Genomic DNA, 23430 nt, shown 5'->3' with positions numbered 1-23430 from the left:
TCAGTTTCCCGGCAGGCCGCGCGCCAACGCCGCCGGCGGCGGGACTGGGACTGCCGCGCTGGCCACCGGAGAGTGACCCCGTCAGCGTTGGTTCCAGTCGTGGCGATGGCTTCGTTCGTGACGGAGGTTCTGGCACACTCGGGGAGGCTGGAGAAGGAGGATCTGGGCACTCGGATCAGCCGCCTGACCCGGCGGGTGGAGGAGATTAAGGTGAAGGAAGGCCCGGCACCCGGGGACCGACTGAAAAGGAACCCGGCTCTGTTTGTGGAGGGACCGGGAAAGGAATGGGGGCTGAGGGCAGACAGAGTGGGTGTGAACAGAGTCAGGTGGGGAGGCTGAGTGAGAAGAATGCGAAGTGGGAAGGCTGGAAGTATTTGGATTGAGGAGAGGGCTCGGAGGCGAGTCCGGACAGGGGCTGGGGACTAGGGAGGGGGGAGGCTTGAAGGGGAGGAGACGGTGGCTGGTGAGTGGGGTTAGGTTGGGGAGGGTTGGGGTGGGGTCGGGGGGTTTGGAGGAAGACTGAGGAGACCAGCAGGAGAGGTGGGACTGCAAGCCCCGAGGTGTCTAGGGAGGGAGCTAGTGAGAGAGAGAGAGAGAAATGCAGGCAGGACCCCCTACGGCATTTCCTCCACCCACTCCTTTTTGTACGATTTGTTGATGAATAAAATAGCTTTGGGAGAATGGTACCTTTCTCCTCTCTGAAATTTTTGTTGTTCAAATCTGTCAACATGTTTATTAAACTCTGTTCTTCACCCCCAAGTGCTTTGAGGCTGTCCTGAGTGTTACAAAACTTGTAAAGAGCACGTTAGTGGACCCTGCTGTCTTGAGATTGATACACACACAAAAAGCACGCAGCCGTCCACAGTTTTCACTTGGTATTGCTGTCCTTACCTTGCCAGTATTCACCCACATCTCTGTTGGATTCATTTAAAATTATGTGCACCCGCATGAAGTCTGAATTTAAGGGAGCAAGTTTGGCACCTTATCATAAAGGCACAAGTAGGTCTTCCTAACAACCCTTGATGTTATGAAAATAGTTTCCTGAAATCAGTAAGTATTCATGTTACTGGCATCTCTTCTTTTACAGGACTGTAGCGTTTTTCACCACTTTTTATATGGTGGAAAGACTATTAAGCTACCTTAGCACGGCACTCAAGGCCCCTACCGTTCTGGATCTAACTCTCCTTTCACCAGGTTTCCTTTACCAACTTGAATCCTCAGCCAACAGACAATTACTTTCTGTGCTCCAAGCAGACCCAGTATTTTTCTTGGTTCCCAATTTTGTTTACGTTGTCATTTCTCCATCTTTGCTTGTAGTATTCTACCCATTTTTTATGTTCCATCTCAAATGCAGTTTTCTGCATGAAAAATATCCCCATTTTGCTCCAGCAGAAGTGACCTCTTTCTCATTTGTGTTTCTGGAGGACATTAACTTTGTTCCTTAATTACATTTTTGTATTCTGGTTACATAAGTGTATAGTATTTTTCCTATTTAAAAATAAGTTATTTGTAAGCAGGCGTAATTTACCCTGGTATCTTCCAAAGCATTCAGTGCAAAGTATTCAGTAATTTGTTTATTGATGAAACTCAAAATTAAGTTAGACTTCTAAGATCAGGCCTTAAAGTTTTATAAGCAAGAAGATAGAAATTCATAAACTGAAGTATACAGATTGTGAATTTAATTTGTCTATTTGCTTTTCTGTTGGCTGTATGATTAAAATTGCTGGCTATAGTCTGAGCTAATCTAGTTCAATATGAAAACCTGCTCCCCCTTTTCTTTTTTAGCATTTGTACAGCTTTTGGGCACTGGCGGAATTTGGTGATTTTTGTCTTCTTGCATCTAATAATGTTATAGGATCCTTCAGGGTGAGAGAAATGTGATTTTCTTTTCTTTTTTTTTCTTTTTTCTTTTTTTAATTTAATTTTTTATTTTTAAAAATTTACATCCAAATTAGTTAGCATCTAGTGCAACAATGATTTCAGGAGTAGATTCCTTAGTGCCCCTTACCCATTTAGCCCATCCCCCCTCCCACAACCCCTCCCATAACCCTCAGTTTGTTCTCCATATTTATGAGTCTCTTCTCTTTTGTTCCTCTCCCTGTTTTTATATTATTTTTGTTTCCCTTCCCTTATGTTCATCTGTTTTGTCTCTTAAAGTCCTCATATGAGTGAAGTCATACGATTTTTGTCTTTCTCTGACTGCTTTCACTTAGCATAATACCCTCCAGTTCCATCCATGTAGTTGCAAATGGCAAAATTTCATTCTTTTTGATTGCCGAGTAATACTCCATTGTATGTATATACCACATCTTCTTTATCCACTGCTCCATCGATGGACATTTGGGCTCTTTCCATACTTTGGCTATTGTGGATAGTGCTGCTATAAACATGGGGGTGCCTGTGTCCCTTCAAAACAGCACACTTGTATCCCTTGGATAAATGCCTAGTAGTGCAATTGCTGGGTCATAAGGTAGTTCTATTTTTAGTTTTTTGAGGAACCTCCATCCTGTTTTCCAGAGTGGCTGCACCAGCTTGCATTCCCACCAACAATGCAAAAGAGATCCTCTTTCTCCACATCCTCGCCAACATCTGTTGTTGCCTGAGTTATTCATGTTAGCCATTCTGATGGGTGTAAGGTGGTATCTCAGTGTGGTTTTGGTTTGTATTTCCCTGATGATGAGTGATGTGGAGCATGTTTTCATGTGTCAGTTGGCCATCTGGATGTCTTCTTTGGAGAAGTGTCTATTCATGTCTTTTGCCCAATTCTTCACTGGATGATTTGTTTTTTGGGTGTTGAGTTTGATAAGTTCTTTATAGATTTTGGATACTAACCCTTTATCTGATATGTTGTTTGCAAATATCTTCTCCCATTCTGTCGGTTGCCTTTTAGTCTTGCTGATTGTTTCCTTTGCTGTACAGAAGCATTTTATTTTGATGAAGTCCCAATAGTTCATTTTTGCTTTTGTTTCCCTTGCCTCCGGAGATGTGTTGAGTAAGAAGTTGCTGTGGCCAAGATCAAAGAGGTTTTTGCCTGCTTTCTCCTCGAGGATTTTGATGGCTTCCTATCTTACATTGAGATCTTTCATCCATTCTGAGTTTATTTTTGTGTATAGTGTAACAAAGTGGTCCAGGTTCATTCTTCTGCCTGTCACTGTCCAGTTTTCCCAGCACGACTTGCTGAAGAGACTATCTTTATTCCACTGGATATTCTTTCCTGCTTTGTCAAAGATTAGTTGGCCATATGTTTGTGGGTCCATTTCTGGGTTCTCTATTCTGTTCCATTGATCTGAGTGTCTGTTCTTGTGCCAGTATCATACTGTCTTGATGATTACAGCTTTGTAGTATAGCTTGAAGTCTGGGATTGTGATGCCTCCTGCTTTGGTTTTCTTTTTCAAGATCGTTTTGGCTATTTGGGGTCTTTTCTGTTTCCATACAAATTTTAGGATTATTTGCTCTAGCTCTGTGAAGAGAAATGTGTTTTTCGAAGAAACCCATTGGCTGGGAGGAAAAGTGTGGGTAACTGGCAAGAAGGCTCCAACATGGAGGATTCCTTATGGAAGATGAGCTGTATATGTTTAATAGAGTTCTCGACTCATCTCACTGTAATTCTTCTGTCTTATTTTATAGGGTGAGGTGTGCACCATGATCAGCAAGAAGTATAGTGAATTCCTGCCTAGCATGCAAAGTGCACAGGACCTGGTTACCCAAGTGGATAAGCTATCTGAGGACATTGACTTGCTGAAATCTAGGATAGAGAGTGAGGTAAGAATGGTTTGTTATATTGGTTAGGTTTGTGGGCTGGTAGTTCAGCTTCCTGATTCCTAAGACAATTCAGTTCTGTGTATAAGTTTTCAAGACCTCTCTTTTCTTATTGGTAAATGGAAGTGGCATTAAATAATTTTAGGGTAACTGCCAATTTTTTTTTTTTTTGTAAAGTTTTTTTTTTTTTAACATTTATTTATTTTTGGGACAGAGAGAGACAGAGCATGAATGGGGGAGGGGCAGAGAGAGAGGGAGACACAGAATCGGAAGCAGGCTCCAGGCTCTGAGCCATCAGCCCAGAGCCTCACGCGGGGCTCGAACTCACGGACCGCGAGATCGTGGCCCGGGCTGAAGTCGGATGCTTAACCGACTGAGCCACCCAGGTGCCCCGAACTGCCAATTTTAAAATAGAAATATTGTCCAAAACTATAATTTAAATGATTTTCATAGTAAAAATTTAAAGCTATAATAATAATGTCTTGCATTCGAATAGCACTTTATAAATTAAAAAAATAATCTCAGAATTTTATTGTCTTCAGAATAAAAAGAGATAAAGCTTAGAACTGGGTCATTTGGCCTTTTCTCTTGTCTCCTCTTAGTTTAAAATGTTTCTGTCTCTCTTTTTTTTAATTAAAAAAATTTTTTTTTATTTTAGAGAGAGAGTGCTCATACGCGTGGGCGGGGGAGAGGGGCAGAAGGAGAGGGAGAAAGAGAATCCCAAGCAGTCTCCACACTCAGCGTGGAGCCCAACGTGGGGCTCAGTCCCATGACCCACACAGTGCAATGACCCTCACTCAGGTCACAATTGTGACCTGAGCTGAAATCAAGAGTCTGATGGTCATCCGACTGAGCTACCCAGGCTTGATTTGCCAATTACAAGCACTGTGCTTCCTGTCATAAAGCCACTCTCTGGATGCAGAGAGAATCCTTGCCCATCTCGTACTGTATCACTGTGTAGGGCCAGTGCTTGCTGTGTTTCTTCTGGATGGTCTGGTGGGTTTAGAAATGCTTATCACGTTTGCCAGAGTGCTGCCATCACAAAAAGAAGTCAGCCAGTCTGCAAACAAAAATAGCCACTTTATAATTGTAAAAACATTTTTTCACCTATGTTATTTCACCAGAATTTTTTCCCTGTATTTTACTTTTAGGAAACAGTCATTTGAGGGAAGGAAAGCTGACCCTAGAGGTTTAATCAGGTGTACTCTTCGAGGCCTTCTACATCTATTGCCAAATTCTTGGGCAGGGCTCATTGATACCCCAAATCAAGTTGGTGAAGCATTTTCAGGGTCCTCAAGGGAAGATACCCAAGTCTTTTCTCTATGTGATAATTACTAAAGAAGGAAAATGAGCAGAAGTGTTTTTCAAAAGTTCTGTAGAGGGGCGCCTGGGTGGCGCAGTTGGTTAAGCGTCCAACTTCAGCCAGGTCACGATTTCACGGTCCGTGAGTTCGAGCCCCGCGTCAGGCTCTGGGCTGATGGCTCAGAGCCTGGAGCCTGTTTCTGATTCTGTGTCTCCCTCTCTCTCTGCCCCTCCCCCGTTCATGCTCTGTCTCTCTCTGTCCCAAAAATAAATAAACGTTGAAAAAAAAAAATTAAAAAAAAAAAAGTTCTGTAGAAAATTTCATTCATAAATGGGGAAACCGTTGGTTACCTGGAAAATCGATCACCGGTTCATCGACCATGATGATTAGAGGTTTTAATAAACATAAATCTGTTACTTTACAACTCTCTCACAGTTCAAATCATATTTTCAAGGTGTATTTATAATTAGTTGATTGATCAGCGAGTCAGTGGTGCAGTCTTAGATTGTACTATTAGACATACAGTGTCTGTAACAAGAGGGTCATGGACTGTCTGTACCTTTTGCTGGCCAGATTATGGTTGGTGAAAGTTATTCATTTCTGGTTGTTATATTTTGAAAGGTGCCTGGTCTGAATGAGAAGGTCCATGCCTAAACATTGTATCATTGGAACAGTGAAAGAAACTAAGGGCATTTAGCCTTAGTAAGATTCAAATTTATGGCTGGAGAAGCAGAATTAGGTTGAACAGGTAGATATTAATAGAGATTTATTTAGCCATTTGGTATATTTATTGAGCCATCTGCTAGGTGTGAAATACTGTGGTAGCTGCTGGACAAGACAATTTTTTATTTCACAATGCGAATGTCATGCTTAATGTAGATGACTAAAGTAGTATGATACACATTAAGTAGAAATAATTCAGTCAGAGAGGGAAAATACAGCTCAGCTTGGCTTCTTGTAGGAAGAAGTATCAGACCAAAACCTGAAGTGCTTGGTAGTTAGACAAAGAGGAAGGAGTGTTTCAGATGGATGTAGGAGATAGCATTGCAGAAGCATAGATGTAATGAGAGATGTTGCTTTTGGAGAGCTGTGGCAATTCCACGTGACTCATGTCTAGAGAGTGTGGTGGAAAGGGACACAAGATGAGACTAGAAAGGTAAGCAGGGACCTTGTATATCAGGTTAAGCGGTATGGAAATTATCTTGATGGCCCTGTGGAAGCCATGCCTCCATGGCTTTTAAGCAGAGTGGTGACATTGGATTTGAATTTTAGAAATCTCATTCTGCTGGCAATTTGAAGAAAGGACTTGAGGAAAACGAGACCGAGAAATGAGAAGGCAGTTAAAGCATAAGGAGGCAGTTAAACTAATCAGGGAAGAAAGGACAGTGGCCAGCTCTGAAGTCAATGGCAGTGAGAATAGAGGAGAGGATGAGGATGAATCCTAGTGATGTTTAACAGGTAGGATCTTTGGGACGTTAGGTGGGGAGTGAAAGATGGAGGGGTCAAGGATAGTGAAAAACCAGGTCATTGATGTGCCATTCACTGCAGTAGAGGGTCTAGAGAAGGAGTGAGTTTTTGTGGGGAGCCTTTGGGATATCCCAGCGGAGCTGCACAGTTAGAGTGTATTAAAACAAAGGCTAGACTTTGAAAAGAGAGAGACAGACCTTGAAATGCAATTGCTCAGATGGCTCTTTAATAGCAGTAGTTTAGGCTAGCAGGCTGATCCTGTACAGTCAATAACTTTGAGGGGGTCTCAGATTTTAATCTACACACAAGTTAGCTAGTTAGCCTGCCACGATTTCATGGATGCTGTTAGAAGACATGAGACTCCTTGGATGGCAGATGGATAGTGTATTACTCAGAGCAGTGGGCCGGTTGAGCATTTTGTTCAGAGGTTAAGAGCAAAGAGAGGGCACGGAGGAGGCACATGTGTTTTCCTGACTCAGACTTGGAAATGGTGCACATCACTTCTGCTTCGATTTCAGTAGTGAGATCTTAGACACATGGTCACACTCCACTGAGAGAAGCTAGAACGTATAGTCTCATTGGGTAGCCACGTGCTCCTACTGTGAGAGAATGGGGAAATGGATTTGCATTTCACCCGTCCATATACATGTTTGAAGGTTAGGAAAATAATATGGACTTGAGATAGTAGTCCTTAGAAATTGAAGCCTTGGGAATGGATGAGATTGCCCAGAGAGAGTGTATAGAGCACGGTTTCTCAACCTCAGCCCAGTTGATATTTGGAGCTGGATAGTTGTTTGTTGTGGTGGGCTATCCTGTGCATTGTGGGGTATTTAGCAGTATCTCCTGCCTCTACTCACTAGATGCCAGTAGAATTCCTTCATTTGTTACGACCCAAAATGTCTCCAGATATTGTCAAATGTCCTCGAATGGGAGTGGGGCAAAAAAAATAAAAATAAAAATAAAATTATTTTTTGAGAACCACTGGTTCAGAGTAGAAAGAGGGCCAGGGAGAAAGGAATATCAATATGTGTGAAGTAGTCAGAGGGCAAATGAAGTGACCCAAAGAAAATGAATGGCCAGAGAACTAGGAGGAAAGTCAGTGGAGAATAATTTCAGGGAATTAAGAGAAAGAAGTTAACTGTACTGATAGATAGTTAAACACTGATGACGTATGCTTTGGATTTAGCCACAAGGAGTTGATTGGTGTTTTGAACACTATTTTGCAGTAGTTTTGATGGAAACCAGATCTCAGCGAGTTACAGAATGAACGATAGGTGAGAAACTAGATTGTGAATATGGCTCACTTTTGAAAGAAGCTTGGTTTTATGAGAGGGAGGAGACAAATAAGGTAGCTACTGAGAAATATACGTGGTTGCTGAGGTAGAGGAAATTTTTTCTCAAAGAGGGGGGAAATTTCAGCATGTTTAAACCTGAAGGAAGGAGCCTTGCTCTAGTGGGTATTCAGTGTATATTTTATAAACGAAGAATGAATTAGGAAGAGGTAAAGGTACAGAAGAGAGGAAATAATTAATAGTGCAAAGTCCCTGAAAAGGCAGGACAGGATGGGAGGTGGATTCTGATTTAACATAAAGTCCTTCTAATAGAGCTATCAGCTGTGGAATGAGTTGTCACTTGGCAATGGGGATACCGCTCTAGTCATCCAGGTAGATGAGCTCTCTGATGAAAAATACTGCTTAACTTAAGGATAGATGGTGACCTGAGCGTATTATGTTGCCGGGAATAAGGTATTGCTGCAGAAGGTAATGGTTTGGACTAAGTGGATGCTTAAGATCTCTTCCTCATACATTCTGTGTTTTTTTTTATTCCGCTCTTAACCAGCATTTAAATTTCAATGTGAATTATGTTCGCCTACGAAAGCTTATGAATTAGCTACAAACGTCTTGTTTCTTAGATACCGTATAGCCTGAAAGTACTTTTCTTTGATGTGGATTAGGTCCGCCGGGATCTTCATGTGTCAACTGCTGAATTTACAGATTTGAAGCAACAGTTGGAAAGAGACTCGGTAGTTCTGAATTTGCTTAAACAGCTGCAAGAGGTCAGTTAAACTCAACTCAAACTTCAGTGTTTCAGGGGCGAGAAAATTATTTGTTTTCAGTTGGTCTCATTTTTAAATGTGTATCCCCTGGTTCTAAGGGTTTTTTTTTCAGATTTTAAAAACAAAAGCAGACAGACTTGAAATAATAGGATGTATAAAATGAAATACCTAATAACCATGCTTATCTTTTCAGTTTTCTTCTGCTATTGAAGAATATAACTGCGCATTAACAGAGAAGAAGTATGTTACTGCTGCTCGGTGTCTGGAAGAGGTATTAAACTCTTTCTCCACAGTATAAGCAATTAGTACTCTTCTTGTTTTCAGTAAATTTTGTGTTCTGTGTGTTCCTTATCATTATACAAATAGATTCTAACTGCCCTGAGTCCAGATGGAATGTCTAACGATGATTCCATTTCACTGCCAGGCACAGAAATGCTTGAAGTTACTAAAATCCAGAAAATGCTTTGATTTAAAAATGTTGAAATCTCTCAGCATGGAGCTCACAATACAGAAACAGAACATACTCTATCACCTTGGAGAAGAGTGGCAGAAGCTGATTGTATGGAAGTTCCCGCCATCAAAAGGTGCTGCTGACCTCAGGTGGACTGCTTTGCTTAATCTGCCTGAACCAGTTTGGCCTCTGAATATATTCTAAATATTTTATTTTGGTGGATGAGGAGGTTTCATTTATCATTATTCCGAGTCTGCCCTGAATTCTCATATCAAGCAGAATGCTGGTTAGGACTCACTCCTCTGGATTCTTGAAGTGTCCTCATTTTACTTCCCTTACATCCTTCTCTCTGTCCCCATCATGAGGAAGGAGCACAGAAGAAGAGGATGATTGGGTGGGTGGGATTCACGTGATGATGGTGTGGTAGAGGAGGTCCCAGCGGTTTAAAACCACACCGAGTTTCCACTGCATTGGAGGTACACCCATTCCCAGCAGCCCTACTCCCAACAGTTTACCTTGACTAGAAAGCTTTGAAAGGCTGTTCTACCATTTTCTCTCTTGGTGAGGAAAGAAGACAGGGGGTCACTGGGACAGGGGTCTGGCTTAATTTTTTTCAGTCCTTGGGGAAAAAATAGTGGCAAAATCATGCGATAGGGGATGCTTTATAAGATGAAGAAATAGGATTACTTGGCCCTGGCTTTGATTTATGTTGTTTGGCTCTCAGTCTCTCTGCTCACTTGTAGGTGTGAGCCTTCTTGGAAGTCTTGTTTACACAAAGTAAAACCTCGGAGAGTAGATGTAAGCGACATGCCATTACCCCTAGTATGTTTTTCTAGTATTGAATCTTGAAAATTTTAGTTTGTTTCAGGGGAAAGGTCACAGTCTCTCCCATCCCCTGGCCCATATCCACGTGGGGGCCTCCAAATTCACTGTATATGTATGTGTGTACATAGACATACACACAAACATACACATATGTATTTTATACAAACAAAATATTTCATATTTTGAAGGAAGTAATCTAGAAAATTTTGGATTCTATTTCCGAGCAGAATGTAAAATTAAGAGAAGATAGCAGGCGTGTTAATACTTTGTTATAATACAACCTTCTTGTTAAACTTGTTAGGCTGTTCTCTATACTCGGTAAGAAAGAACATTAAAGAAGATATCTTGAGACCAGGACCTCACTTTTCATTCCTTACCTTCACTCCATTCATATTTAATAAGCATTTATTAGGCACATCATGTTGCTTTTGCACTTAGTTTGATTCTTTGAATATCCCAAAAACAGTCATTTTCTGTTTTAAAGTGATGCCAAGGACATGTATGTCATAATTAAAATTTGGTCACAGGGGCGCCTGGGTGGCTCAGTCGATTAGGCGTCCAAAGTCGGCTCAGGTCATGATCTCACGGTTCATGAGTTCCAGCCCCACATCAGGCTCTTTGCTGACAGCATGGAGCCTGGAGTCTGCTTTGGATTCTGTGTCCCCTCTCTCTCTGCCCCTCCCCTGCTCATGCTCTGTCTCTCTCTCTCTCAAAAATAAACATTAAAAAAATAAAATACAATTTGGTTACATTAGAAGTGTATTATAATAAAACTACATATTGAGGAATCTCAGTAGTGAATGAGCTCTGAGGAACAGAAGTGGGAATGTATTGTATTGCTGAGATAGCTGATGTTTTTCCCCTTTCTCTTAGATACCAGCAACGTGGAATCTTGCCTACAAACAGAACTTCATTTATGCATTGAACAATCTCAGAAAGAAGAGAAGACCCCTGGGCCACCAATCAGTTCGGTGCTCTTGGCATTTTCTATTCTTGGGGAGCTACAAATGAAGCTTAAATCATTTGGTAAAACATACTACTTTGTTTCGTTTACATGAAATCTTAGAAGGTTCAGTGTTTAAGGAATAGCAAAGAAGTCTAGAGAAGAAGTCTAGAGAAGTCTGTTCTCTAGATAATATTGATGATAGATGTAGGGTTTGGCCTCATGATTTATCAAATGCAATTCTCATAAATATAACCCTTTTTATTAAGGGGTTGGATCCTTTCTTGTCTTTCCTTTTTTCCTTGTTTTAAACTGGCTACTGCTATTTATTTTACTGGACTGTTTTGAATAATTTAAATAAAGACCTGTAGACAGTCTGGGAAACTTCAGTGGTAAAACCTGCCATGCATAATGAGTGGTGTGTGATGTCACATTATATGTATTTTTATTGTTAGGTTCAAAGATTTTTTTTTTTTTTTTTTTGGGTGGTGTGGCATGCTTGCTTTTTAAAAGTTTCTTCCAGTGGTTTCTGATGAACGTTCATAAAATTTTTCAGGTCAGATGCTGCTGAAGTATATCCTTAGGCCTCTGGCATCTTGCCCATCCCTTTATGCTGTGGTAGAAAGCCAGCCTAACATCATTAGTATTCGTTTTGAATCTGTGATGACTGACTTGGAACATCCATCACCTTCTGAAGTTTTTGCAAAGATCAGACTAGTACTGGAAGTGCTCCAGAAACACCTTCTAGGTATGTGTCCCCAAGGTAGTGCTCTCATATTTTTACGTTTGGGAAAAAGTCAATATTATTTTTAAAGTAAATAGTATTTTAAGGTAGTTAAACATGCCCCCAAGTTGAATGTATAGAGGATTGGAGGTGAGTAAATTATGCCATAGGAGTAAAGTCATTACCTTCTTGTTTCCTGCTCTGCTTTACGATCATTTTCCTCCCCATATGGAAAGTAGGGTCACCAAGGGTACCCCAGATTCTGTACTTGTAATAGTTACTTAAATTCTGGGCTATGCTTCTCTCGCTAGACTTGTAGCATCACATATTGGGACTCTTGCTTTAATTATGCGCGAAGCAGAGATGAACCAAGTACTGCTTTACGTATTTCATTGGGAAGATCCCATTCATCCGGTAGAAACAAACTAGATTTAAGAAATAAAGTACATTCCATCTCAACCAGTTGGGTAGATCTTTATATATTCACGATCGAGATAGCCATTTTCTGTATTGCTCTGAATAATTAATTTTAGTTGTAATACTGTGAAAAATAACATGTTCTTCTGGTGTATTAATACTGTTGCTTTTTAGTTATTTGACTTCTTTATGCTGTTTTCAGTTGTCTGGCTTAATAGTCAAATCAGACAATTTTGATGTGGACAAAATAAAAAAAAATGCTGGTGTTGTTTGAATGCCTTCCTGGCAGTCCTTTCGTTTATTAATGTAAAATAATTTCTGTGTAAAGCAAGGAAGGAATTGGTTCTAGTTTTAACAGTAGCAGAGAAGAAGAAAAGTCTTAAGACTTGTATAAACTGCAGAAATCCAAGGTAGTTCTTTTGTTCCTTCACTTAGGGAGATAATACATAGCAATAAACAAAGTTGTAAACTAAATGTCGAAGGATTGGGAAGAACCAGAGATCTCTGATGCTTGAGTCTCCTCTCTCACACTCCCATCCATGGATCACAAAGCCACTCTGAGCACTGGTAGTGAGAGCGAGGTCACTTCCTCTTGATGCATTCTGTTCTGTCTCTGGGCAACTCTTGAGTTTTATGGAGTTTTTGTTTGTTTTTTAAAAATCATATCTTCTCTGTCTATGGTAAATACTACTGGCAAAGCCTCCATTTTGCAGATAAAATCTTTAAGGTAGTCGTTTGAAAAAGTTGTTCAAAATACATTGCTCTGTAATGTCTGCTTCATGGATGCCATTCCTACCATGTGGAATTACATATAACATGTCTAACTCCTGTTACACATGATGGACTTCTAAGTTCTTTACAGTAGCTGTTATTTCCCCTGTATCTTACCACCAATATAAACATCCTTAGGTTTTTTGAATCACATCGTTTTAAGTTCCTATTTTCATTGCTCTTCTGTGAATGTATTCCATTTCTTCTATAGTCTTATTCAAAGTATGGTATTCAAAACAGAACAAAGTATTATAGGTATAATGTGAAACACTTTAGTTTGCCAGTACTCATGCTCTCATTCTCAGTTCCATGCTTCTATGAAGATAGCCTTTTTGTTTTTATTTCTTAATTTTTAAGAAATTAATTTTGTTTAAATTCTAGTAAGCATACAGTGCAATATTAGTTTCAGGAGTAGAATTCACTGATTCATCCCTTACATATGACACCCAGTGCTCATCACAAGTGTCCTCCTTAGTACGCATCACCCATCTAGCCCATCCCCCACCTGACTCCATCCATCAGCCCTCAGATTGTTCTCTATTTTTACTAGTCTCTTATGGTTTGTTTTCCCTCTCTTCCCACCCCCTACCATATGTTCATCTGTTTTGTTTCTTAAATTCCACATATGAGTGAAATCATATGATATTTATCTTTCTCTGACTGACTTATTTCACTTAGCATAATACACTCTAGCTCCATCCACATTGTTGCAGATGGCAAGATTTCATTCTTTTTGAATATTCTGAGTAATATTCCATTGTGTATGTGTATGTGTGTGCACATATTCCATTGTGTGTATGTATATATATATACATACACATGTACATATATATGTATATACACATATATGTGTATATATACATATACACATATATGTGTATATATACATATACACATATACACATATATGTGTATATATATACACATACACGTACATACACACACACACCACATCTTCTTTATCAGTGGGTGGAAATCTGGGCTCTCTCCATAGTTTGACTGTTGCTGATAATGCTCCTATAAACATCAGCGTGTAGGTATCCCTTCAAATCTGTATTTTTGTATCCTTTGGTTAAATACCCAGCAGTGCAATTGCTGGATCTTAGGGTAGTTCTATTTTTAACTTTTTGAGGAACCTCCATACTGTTTTCCAGGGTGGCAACACCAGTTTGCATTCCCACCGACAGTGCAAGAGGGTTCCCCTTTCTATGCATCCTTGCCAACATCTTTGTTTCCCGAGTTATTAATTTTAGCCATTCTGACAGATGTGAGGTGGTACCTCATCATGGTTTTGGTTTGTATTTCCCTGATGATGAGTGATGTTGAGCATCTTTTCATGTGTCTGTTAGCCATCTGGATGTCTTCTTTGGAGAAGTATCCATTCATGTCTTCTGCCCCTTTTTTCACTGGATTATTCGTTTTTTGGGTGTTGAGTTTGATAAGTTCCTTATAGATTTTAGATACTAACCCTTTATCTGATACGTCATTTTGCAAATATCTTCTCCCATTCCATCGGTTGCCTTTTAGTTTTGCTGATTGTTTTCTTTGCTGTGCAGAAGCTTTTTATTTTGATGAGGTCCCAGTAGTTCATTTTTGCTTTTGTTTTCCTTGCCTCTGGTGATGTGTCTAAAAAGAAGTTGCTCAGCTGATTTCAGAGAGTTGTTGCTTGTTTTCTTCTCTAGGATTTCAATGGTTTCCTATCTTGTATTTAGGTCTTTTCATCCATTTTGAGTTGATTTTTGTGTATGCTGTAAGAAAGTGGTCCAGGTACATTCTTCTGCATGTTGCTGTCCAGTTTTCCCAGCACCATTTGCTGAAGAGACTGTCTTTTTTCCATTGGATATTCTTTCCTGCTTTGTCAAAGATTAGTTGGCTATACTTTTGTGGGTCTATTTCTGGGGTTCTCTGTTCTGTTCCATTTATCAAAAAGAAAAAGGACCCAAATAAATAAAGTCATGAATGAACGAGGACAGATCACAGTCAACACCACAGAAACACAAACCATAATAAGAGAATATTATGAGTAATTATGTGCCAACAAATCAGGCAATCCAGAAGAAATGGATAAATTCCTAGAAATATATAAATTACCAAAACTGAAACAGGAAGAAATAGAAAATTTGAACAGACCCATAACCAGTAAAGAAATTGAATCAGTACAAACAAGAATCCAGGGCCAGATGGCTTCCCAGGGGGGATTCTGCCAAACATTTAAAGAAGAGTTAATATCTGGGGTGCCTGGGTGGCTCAGTCGGTTGGGCAGCCGACTTCAGCTCAGGTCATGATCTCTTGGTCCGTGAGTTCGAGCCCCGCGTCGGGCTCTGTGCTGACAGCTCAGAGCCTGGAGCCTGTTTCCGATTCTTTGTCTCCCTCTCTCTGACCCTCCCCCGTTCATGCTCTGTCTCTCCCTGTCTCAAAAATAAATAAAAACGTTAAAAAAAAAAATTAAGAAGAGTTAATACCTATTCTTTTGAAGCTGTTCCAAAAAATAGAAATGGAAGGAAAACTTCCAGACTGATTTTGTGAGGCCAGCATTACCTTCTAAACCAAAGACCCCACTAAAAAGGAGAATTACAGACCAATTTCCCTGACCAACATGGATGCAAAAATTCTCAACAAGATACTAGCAGATCAAATCCAACAATACCTTAAAAGAATTATTCACCATGATCAAGTGGGATTTATTTCAGGGCTATGGGGATGGTTCAATATCCTCAAATCAATCAGTGTGATACATCACATTAATAAAAGAAAAAAGGGGCGCCTGGGTGGCTCAGTCGGTTAAGCGACCGACTTCGGCTCAGGTCATGATCTCGCGGTTCGTGAGTTTGATCCCCGCGTTGGCCTCTGTGCTAACAGCTCAGAGCCTGAAGCCTGCTTCGGATTCTGTGTCTCCCTCTTTCTGCCCCTTCCCCACTCATGCTGTGTCTCTCTCTGTCTCTCAAAAATGAATAAATGTTAAAAAAATATTTAAGTAAATAAATAAAAGGATAAGAACTACATGATCCTCTTAATAGAAGCAGAAATAATTTTAAATATATGAAACTGTTTGTGTATATATTACCATATATTTGTGTATAAGGTTATTATAATGTTACTTATAATACTGAAATACTGGAAAGTAATGAAATCTTGAAGAATAGGGAAATTACAAAGTAAATTATATAGCTATGTAGTAGATCACTTTGCATAATTATGGTATGGTTTATTGTATTGAATTTTTTTAAAGTAATGATTGGTTTTAAAACTAATTGCTTCTAAAAAGCTAACAACAAGCATTCTATTAAAGGATTAAAAACTTTATTTCCATTAAAATCAGTTGTAAGTCAGAAATGCACGTTATCATTAATATTCTTTGGTATTGTTTTAGGGGTTGTAGCTAATGCAAAGAAGAGAAAATAAAATAAGTATGTATATTAGAAGAAATTATCTTTACATATAAATGATATAATCTCATACCTAGGAAACCAAAAGACTACTAAAACTTTAATAATTAATATGAAACTTAATAGTTGTATAGGTACTAGTATGAAGATATAAAATTGATAATTTCTCTCTGTACTAGTAATAATCACTTGTAAATTAAATATAAAGAAATTTATAATGCTAACAAAATCTATAATATTTTTAAAGTTAAGCTTAATAAGAAAGGAGAGGACATATGTGAAGAGAACCATAAAATTTTCGAGGATATAAGACCTGAATAAAAGGGAGGCTATCTTGGATTAGAAGATAGCCTCATAAAATTGTCAGTTCATTCCAAATAATGTATAAATTTAATACATTTCCAGTCAAATACCCATTATATGTTTTCAAACTCAACAAATTCTAAAGCTTACATCAAAAATAGATTTGGGGGCGCCTGGGTGGCGCAGTCGATTAAGCGGCCGACTTCAGCTCAGGTCAAGATCTCATGGTTTGAGTTCGAGCCCCACGTTGGGCTCTGTGCTAACAGCTCAAAGCCTGGAACCTGCTTCAGATTCTGTGTCTCCCCCTCTCTCTCTGCCCTTCCCCTGCTCATGCTCTCTCTCTTTCTCTCTTTCTCTTTCTCAAAAATAAATAAACATTAAAAAAAATTAAAAAATAAATAGATTTGGGGGCGCCTGGGTGGCTCAGTCGGTTACGCATTTGACTTTGGCTCAGGTCACCGTCTCATGGTTTGTGAGTTTGAGCCCCACATCAAGGTACTCTCCTGTCAGCATGGAGCCTGCTTCGGATCCTCTGTCTCCCTCTCTCTGTATCGCCCCTGCTTGTGCACACTCTTTCTGTCTCTCTCTCTCAAAAAGAAATAAATATTAAAAAAAAATAGTTTGGAGGATTGCCAATAATGATTTAAAAAACATTAGTGGGAGAATTTTAAAATTAAAACTGTGTTCTTGGTACGAGGAAATCAGTGGAATAAAAAAGAGTCCAGAAGTAGAGCCAAGAATAAATGAGAACTTGCTGTTTGATCAAAGTCACGTTTCAGTTTTGTGGGACTATAGATAGTTCATTTAATAATGGTGCTAGCAAAATTGGCTATCTGTGCAGTAAAACAAAGTTAGATTCCTGCTTCATGCTCTGCACAGATGTAAATTCCAGATGAATTAAAGCCCTTTATGAAAAAAACCAAAACCAATAAAAACGTTGGAAGAAAATTTAGGAGATGTGAATAGTCTGAGGACGCTCAGAATGCATAAAGGAAAGGATGGACGAATTTGACTACATAAAAATGTTAAGTTCTGTGTGGTAAACAATAACATAAAGTCAAAAGACAGTAGTGGGTTGGGGGAAAGTCCTTGCAATAGGTTTGGCAGACAAGGTGTTAGTATAAGGACTTTTTTCCAGAGAAAAAGAAAACATAATAATAGAAAAATAGGCAAAAAATATGAATAGGCAATTCATGGAAGAAAAGGTGCAATTTGATAATAAACATAAAAAAATGTGTTGCTTAATCTCCCTAGTGGGGGGACGGAAATCACACCACCAAGGTAGAACTTTCATCCGTAGGGCTGACGTTAAAGGTCTGTGTAAAACACTTCTGACAAGAAAGTGGAAAAGTAGTCTCCTTCATTGCTTTTTGGAGTACTTTGTAAAATATTACGAAGCTCTATTATAGTATATGTATAGTAAAATCTAAAAAATGCATCCCCTGTATTTCAATTTTTAATTCTTTACGGAAGTGATATCAGTCGGTTATATCTTTGTGTGTGTGAGTAGTATTATATACTTGCAGACTGGACTGTGCACCCATCGTTTGAGGAATGGTTGAGCCATACTGGTGCATTATGTAGCCATGAAAAAGAAATGAAGGAGACCTAGATATGTTGACTTAAGAGATGGCCATGGTCTACTTTGAAGTCATAAAAAAGTTAAGTGTAAAATCTATGGCATGAATCCTTTTTTGTTGTTGTTGTTGGCATGAACCCAATTTATAGAAAAGAAAGCAGTCCCTTATGTAAGGATTGTGTTAGTTTGCTAACACAATGCCACAGGCTGTGTGGCTTGACCAACAGAAATTAATTTTCTCCCAGTTTTGGAGGCCAGAAGTTCCAAGATCAAGGTATTAGCAGATTTGGTTTCTCCTGAGCCCTGTCTCCCTACCTTGCAGACAGCCTCTTACCGGTCTGTCCTGTGTAAGTGTGCATCCTGGTGTTTCTTCTCTTCTTATAAGGCCACTAGTCATACTGGATGAGGACCCCTCCCTTATGACCTCATTTAACCTTAATTACCTCTTTAAGGCCAGACCCTATCTCCAAATCCAGTCACATTGGGGGTTAAGGCTTCAACATATGAATTATCAGCGGGGAGAGTATACAGTTCTGTACAATTCAGTCCATTTCAAGTGTGTGTGTGCATTTGGCAATTCAGATGTGTGTGTGTGTGTGTGTGTGTTTGATTCATATATATGTGTGTGTATTTGGCAACTCATATATAAATATATGTAGTATGAATGTAAGGGAGGAAGAAGACAAACCAAACTTAACGTTGGTCACTTGGGCGTGGAGAGAGAAGCTTGTGGATATGGAGAGGGAAGATTTGGCTTTTTCTTTAGAAACCTTGGTGGTTTGGGGCTTGTCATAATAAGCAAGTTCTGCTTTTGCCGTGATGATTTTCTAGAAAATGTCAACAGATTTCTACCAAGGAGCAGAGACTCTGAACATACAAATAACTATAGAAGAAATTTGAAAGATTGTTAAAGACTTGCCACTGAAAAGGCTACCATCAGGCACAGAAAGTTTATGGCTAAAATTTCTGTGGATTCTTCAAATTATAGATAATGCCTGTGTTAATCAAGCCCTTTTGGTCAATAGAAAAAGATGATTATGTCCTACTTAATTTTTTAAAAGCCAGCATAAATGTAATATGAAAATGTACATTTTGTGATAGTTTACACATAGAGAAAACCCTATAAAATGATTTTACTTTTGGCTTACAAATGTAAACATTTACAAAATATAGTAAGTTAAAGCCAACAGTACTGTTAAAAAGGACACGTTGTTTAGTCTAGGAGTGCAAAGGTAGTTTAGCATAAAAAACCTATCAACCAGTTTATTATATCAGCATATTAAAAGGGATTATATCATTAGATATGGAAAACATTATGACAAAATTCAGTACCCTTTCCTAATAAAAAACTAAGTAAAATAAGAATAGAGTACTTTTTAATAGTGTGGTGAAATATTTATGATATTTGCTGAAAATGTCTCTTGTCTGTTTTATTATCTTCAAAAAAAAGCAGGTTCATTTGTTTTGCTTTGTGTTAGTGAATTGCAGTTACCATTTATTGTGAAATTTGTGACGTATTTTCTCCAGTCTCTCTTTGTTTTCCCTTTACTGTTCCAATGATTCTATTGGCTTTTGCATCTTCACTTAATCCTGCATCGGTAGTATACCTTGTCCATAGTTATCTCCTTTAAACTTAGAGAAATAATTATGTCATAATTAAAATAGTTATTTTGACTTAATTGCCTTTTACAATTTATATAGGTATCATTGCAACTTGTGCTGTATGCATAAATATTCAGATAAACATTACGGTGTTACATTGGTGCATAGTCAACAAATAATTGGAATGGAATGAATCTGTTCACACCAAGTGGATTGGTCATGTGTGTGTGCGGTGCTGGAGGGGATCCGTGTGCCCGCCACAGACACAGCAAGTGTGACAATAGCTGACGCGGCGCAATGGTTCAAGTGAAATGAAGTCTTAGCAAAACAACGAAGTTGTGTTTAATAGAAAACTACACTTTTTTTTTACTTTAAAATTTTTGTTCAAACAGTGTTCAGAGGTCCCATGTCCCCTTCCGCCATCTTCCCCGGTGTTAACATCTTGTATACCTGTAATACAATATCAAAACCAGCAAATTGACTGTGGTCTGATTCACAGAGCTGATTCACATTTCACCTGTTTTACCTGCAGTCATTTGTATGTGTGTATAGTTCTGTGCAGTCTTATCATGTGTGGATCCACGTAGCCACCCCCACAATCAAGATACGGCACTTTGCTCTTGCCACAGGCTGCTCTGGGCGACCCCTTTATAATGACGCACCCTTGCTTCCATTTTTAAGCTGAAATTGAAATCAATTAAAAAAAAATTAGTTCCTCAGTCACACCACCATTCAGGTGCTCAGCAGCAAAGTGTGGCTGGTGGCTATCATATTGGCAGTACAGGCCTAGACTTTAGACATTGTAAGGTTCTCAAGGCTCTAAGATAATATGCTCACTTTCTTTTAAGGTTCTTATCCCCTAAGGTCTTCCTTGGTGAATCAGAACTAGGTTAAAAATAGCTGGTCTCTTTTATGGTTCCTCTTCTCTCTACATTGGTCCCTGATTCTTCACTATTATTTAATTAATTAATAGTTTATTTTAAATATAACCCCATTAAAACCCCCACGATACAATTCAGAGAGGTATTGAGGTATTCTGTTTGCTAGGCTAGATAGTACGCTGTAATGTAAGGGATTTGCTGATATTTTACTTAGGACAAACACGCAGATCCTAGGCAGAGATGACAGAGGATGTTTATTCATTATTAAAGGCCTGGGATTTTATTCTAAATGAGTTTCAACTTGATACACAGAACTTCTGAGTGCTTGTCATGTAATCAGATCAGTAGATTAGCAGTAGATGGTTACTGTATAATGTAGATGGCTGAATACTTTACTGTTGTGGAGTACAGGCAGTAATACAGTGCAGACTGTCCAGTTGAGCAATGAAAGTAAAGTAATAATTGTATGCCATGCTGTGTCCCACGTAGGCAGTTGAGATGGCTGTAGGATTATCTGTGCTGTTTTCTTCCCCCTCATCCTAAAATGAAAGAATTCTAGAAAACGAGGGAACTTGAGAATAATCTGGACTGTGAGTGGCTTCTTGTTTAAAACTTTTTCTTATGATGCAGATTTACCTCTTGATACTGATCTAGAAAATGAAAAACCATCTGAGATCATATTGGCTGAGCTGCTCGGTGACATGATCTGGGAAGACTTGTCTGAGTGCCTCATTAAAAACTGTTTGGTTTATTCTATCCCAACTAATAGCAGCAAGTTACAGCAGTACGAGGAGGTAAGTACAGAGACGTCACACAAGGTTTTCAGAGACCGCAGGTGCCTGTCGGTGTCTTTTGTAATTCCTTAGAGACTTTTTGCTCTTCAGAGACATCTTTAAGGAAATTATAATAGGAGGTGGAAGCAGCTTTTCCTGTTACTTCATTTCTCTCCGGGCTTTCTACCTTTCGACTGGGAAGTAGGTTTTCTTTTTAGGTATATTTTCTTTAGTGAGATACTTTTGAAAAACAATTGTTCTTTTATACTTGTATCAGCTCTAGTAGCTCTTTTGCGACACTGTACCTTTTTGCTTCTTTTTAGTGTTTCCATGAACACTAAAATAAGTGTATTTGTTTCAGAGATCTTTGCTCTTTTACTAAGTAGAGTAAGAAATTTATATTGAAGGTACTATTCTTAGTGAATTTAAGGCTGGAAAAATATATAATATATGTATACCTGCTAAGTGCTGGTGTGCTCTAAAACTTAAATGACCAGCCTGTCCTTCTTACTTTTTGTACATTGGATTTGAAATTTTAATATTGGAATGGAATATGTGTATATAATTCTTTTTTCCCCATGTCTCTCTTTCTCAGATCATACAGTCCACTGAAGAATTTGAAAATGCCCTAAAGGAGATGAGGTTTTTAAAAGGAGATACTACTGATTTGCTGAAATATGCCCGTAACATCAATTCTCATTTTGCTAACAAGAAATGTCAGGATGTGATCGTGGCAGCTAGAAATCTAATGACCTCTGAAATCCACAACACTGTGAAGGTACTGGGGCTATCTTGTATTACATTGTGTTTAGGAAGCCGCTCATTTTTGAGAGAAATTTGGCAGAGTGGAACAGAGCACGACAGTTGCTGAACTCCCTGGGAGAAGTTACTCATCTTCTGACATTAGTTCTCATCTTTCAAGTGGTCCTGCTCTCTGCCCCTCTCATGGAATGCTGTGAGGCCCAAATAAGTAGTGCACCCGCAAGCATTGTATACATGGAAAAGCCCGTGTAGATTAATTACCTTTGTTGAAATTAGACAGTATATCAACCTATGTAGATTTTTCTTAACTTTATTACTTGAGATTTTAGTACACAATTTTGTGACACATGTAATTGGGCTTCATTATGTCCAGAGATTATACTCTATTGTGAACATGTTGACTTCATCTGTGAGGCTACTAGCGGCCCTAGTTTTGAAGTCAAGATAATAAAACAAACAAAAAAGATAGAATCTTTTTAGGGCATCGACAATTATCCGCAGTCAGTGGACTCTTTAATTTGCATAAAGGGGTAATTTACCCCTGTGACCCTGGGTAATTTTGTGTATTTTCTTTTCTGTTTTTTTTTTTTTTTTTCATATTTTACACATATAAAATAATATTTGGTAATTGGAAAGTATTACTTAAATTAAAGTAAAACATAAATGAAAGTAGTCCCTTAATGGAAAATTCCTCAGCCAGTTTTCTCCTGTCACAGTGTTAGGGATTAGGCTCTCCCTCCCTCTGTTTCTCCTTTTACCATCCTCCCTTTTCCTTGGGGGTAGTACACTCAGTGTGTCCACTGAGAAAAACAGTTAATTAGCCATTAGAGGTGCACAGATTTTAACACACTTTGAGGTATTTTGGATTGTTAAGGAGCTGCAATTCACTCGGTCCCAGGAACTGTGCTGTGGGGTCTTACTTACTTTTTTACATAAATATCACTTGATTATGTAACTCCTGCCCCAAACCCAGTGGCTTCCCATCTCCTATAGAACGAGACCCTGTAGTCTCACAGCCGCCTCCAAGATCGTACAGGGTTTGCCCTGACATTGCCTCTCTCTCCCTGTCTCCTGTTACTTTTCAGTCACCACAGCATACAACTGCTGGACTCCTTGCTGTTACCTGGATGTGTTGGGCCCACTTGTGGCAGAGCCTTTGAATCTCTTGTTCCCTCTGCTGGGGACATTTTTTAAATCTTTTTTTTTTTTTTTTTTTTTAATGTTTATTTTTGAGAGAAAGAGACAGAGAGAGGAGACAGAAGCAGGCTCTAGGCTCTGAGCTGTCAGCACAGAGCCTGACGCGGGGCTCGAACCCACGGACTGCAAGATCACGACCTGAGCTTAACCGACTTACGATCACTTAACCGACTGAGCCACCCAGGTACCCCTGGGAACATTTTTACCATAGATACCTACATGACTTGTTGC

General features: G+C 39.1%; 1 protein-coding gene across 1 annotated transcript; it reads left to right on the top strand.

Annotated features, from left to right (window-relative positions):
* Positions 1-22007, top strand: ZW10 (zw10 kinetochore protein). Its single transcript, XM_019811299.3, has 9 exons — positions 1-210; positions 3628-3762; positions 8484-8585; positions 8779-8856; positions 9010-9169; positions 10735-10887; positions 11361-11552; positions 21237-21261; positions 21836-22007. The coding sequence occupies exons 1-9, from the start codon at positions 106-108 to the stop codon at positions 21870-21872; spliced, it is 987 nt and encodes a 328-aa protein (XP_019666858.1). The 5' UTR covers positions 1-105; the 3' UTR covers positions 21873-22007.
* The last annotated feature ends 1423 nt before the right edge of the window (positions 22008-23430 follow it).

The sequence above is a fragment of the Felis catus genome, chromosome D1, assembly GCF_018350175.1.
Source record: "Felis catus isolate Fca126 chromosome D1, F.catus_Fca126_mat1.0, whole genome shotgun sequence".
In the NCBI taxonomy this organism is placed as follows: domain Eukaryota; kingdom Metazoa; phylum Chordata; class Mammalia; order Carnivora; family Felidae; genus Felis; species Felis catus.
Note: the sequence above shows the minus strand (reverse complement) of the source record. Positions and strands in the feature narration are given on the sequence as shown.

What these genes read in the sequence shown, in the direction of transcription:
- ZW10 (XM_019811299.3), top strand. Translation starts at nt 106, where the DNA reads ATGGCTTCGTTCGTGACGGAGGTTCTGGCACACTCGGGGAGGCTGGAG. An exon ending in AATCTAGGATAGAGAGTGAG is followed by an intron (nt 3,763 to 8,483) that starts GTAAGAATGGTT and finishes GATGTGGATTAG; the next exon opens with GTCCGCCGGGATCTTCATGT. An exon ending in GCTCCAGAAACACCTTCTAG is followed by an intron (nt 11,553 to 21,236) that starts GTATGTGTCCCC and finishes CCCAACTAATAG; the next exon opens with CAGCAAGTTACAGCAGTACG.